At 50.8% G+C, this 1,946-nt stretch overlaps 1 protein-coding gene across 1 annotated transcript in view; it reads left to right on the top strand.

Moving 5' to 3' along the window:
• The first annotated feature begins 515 nt into the window (after window positions 1-515).
• Window positions 516-1,946, top strand: part of LOC102441293 (SLA class II histocompatibility antigen, DQ haplotype D alpha chain-like) — a 7,073-nt gene continuing 5,642 nt past the window's right edge. The window contains exon 1 of the mRNA XM_006107677.3: window positions 516-633. Coding sequence (XP_006107739.1) covers window positions 552-633 — 82 coding nt within the window. The 5' untranslated portion in view covers window positions 516-551. The remainder of the gene's footprint in view (window positions 634-1,946) is intronic.

The following is a 1,946-nucleotide window of genomic DNA, read 5'->3' as shown; positions in this document are numbered from 1 at the left end:
GGTTCAGTCTCCGGTCAGCAGTACAAGAAGCAACCAATGAAACGAGTGAAATACGTGGAACAACAAATGGATCTCTCTCTCTCTCTCTCTCTCTCTCTCTCTCTCTCTCTCTCATCAATCATTTAAAAAATAATAAAAAGGAGCAGCAGTCATTCACGTTACCCGGGAGAGAAGTGTTCTTGACCGTTTTTGTGGCTCAGACAATGTCCATGTTCTGGTTATTTAGGTCTGTGAGAACCAGCAGGCACACACAGGAGAGGAGATTCTGATTTCTTACCTTCCCTCCTTTCATGGAGAATTCCCTCAGGTCCACTCAGAGTGGATGCTGCATCAGAACCTCAGAACCTGGGGATTTCCCAGTCCCTGCCAGGCCTCCTGGTACACACTCTTAAGCCGGCAACTGAGGTGTCATCACAGGGGGGCAGTTCTTATTGGCTAGAACATGACCTGCAGGGTTTGGTTTGGGTGTTTTTAGATTTCTTTCTCAGCTTGGTCCTCATCATTGCTCTACAACTCAGAGCAGCAACTGCTGAGAACACCTTGAGAAGAAGATGACCCTAAACAGAGCCCTGATTTGGGGGGCCCTCACCCTGACCACCGTGCTGAGTCTCTGTGGAGGTGAAGACATTGTGGGTGAGTGCTCCACTGAGCCACCTGGGGACTGAACTGGGAAACAGAATTGGAGGGTAAAAAAGATAGAGATTTGCATAGAAAGAGTAGCGATTCCTCAAAGGCATCCTCAATATTAAGCAGATCCAACAATTATGGTCCTTCCTCCTGTGGGAAAGCAGAGTCCCAATCCAGTTTCTGCTACCTGAGCTTTGCACACTGCACCAAGGCCATCATCCTGGTTCTAATGTTAGATCCATGAATATAGCCCAGAGGCTTTACAGCATTCATTCGTGATTGCCTCAGAGATTAGGGGTGTTTTCACAAATGGATGTCTGTTGCTAAAATTCATGCATTATTGCTCCTAAATTTTTCTGAACAACTTCTGGAGCTTTATGAATATTTCTCCTGTAGTTTACCTTGGGGTAAAGAGTTTCATGAATTATGTGTACTATCTACACTAATAAAAGAGAAAAATGGTAATTGGCGTACGAACGCTACCCTTCTGATTGGCTAATTAGCGTATCCTTATGCAAATTAACTGTCAGCCAAGATGGCGGCCGGCAGCCAGGCAGTTGGAAGCAAACATGAGGCTTCCTTGCTCCAGTGACTGCAGACTCCAACGTTCCCCGCCTGACTTGCAGGCCTCTGAGCTGGCAGTTTGAAACATTCTAACAAATATAGCTGGCTGGGATCTCAGAGCTGAAGTTATACATTGTTTCGATTATAGAACTGCAAACAAACCAGCAGCGGAAGCCTCAGAGCTAGAGCCAGAGCTAAAGCTGGCCCAGAAGAAAAAAAAAAAAAGAAAAAAAGGAGTGGTTGGGAGCTTCCCGCCAGCCTGAAAGCAGTCAAAACCGCCAGCCTGAAAGCAGCCCTCAGCCCCTCACCCGGACTGGCCAGGCACCCCAGTGGGGACCCCCACCCTGAAGGGTGTGTGACCAGCTGCAAACAGCCCTCAGCCCCTCACCCAGGCTGGCCAGGCACCCCAGTGGGGACCCCCACCCTGATCCAGGACACCCTTCAGGGCAAACCAGCCGGCCCCCAAGCCTCTATCCTATATAGTAAAAGGGTAATATGCTTCCCAGCACTGGGATCAGAGGAGCCGCAAGGCCTCCTGGCACCAGATCAGCATGACAGGGGGCAGCGCCCAAACCCCCTGATCCCCCTGCGGCTCTGTGTGTGACAGGGTGTGGCGTCCCAACCCCCTGATCAGCCCTGCTCTGTGTGTGACAGGGGGTGGCGCCCCAACCCCCCCCCCCACAGGCCCTGCTGTGTGTGTGATGGGGTAGAGCCATAACCTCCCCATCGGCCCTGCCCTGAGTGTGACAGTGGTG

This window comes from Myotis lucifugus, unplaced genomic scaffold, assembly GCF_000147115.1.
Source record: "Myotis lucifugus unplaced genomic scaffold, Myoluc2.0 scaffold_1342, whole genome shotgun sequence".
NCBI classification, from domain to species: Eukaryota; Metazoa; Chordata; class Mammalia; order Chiroptera; family Vespertilionidae; genus Myotis; species Myotis lucifugus.
This window is presented reverse-complemented; position numbering and strand designations above follow the sequence as displayed.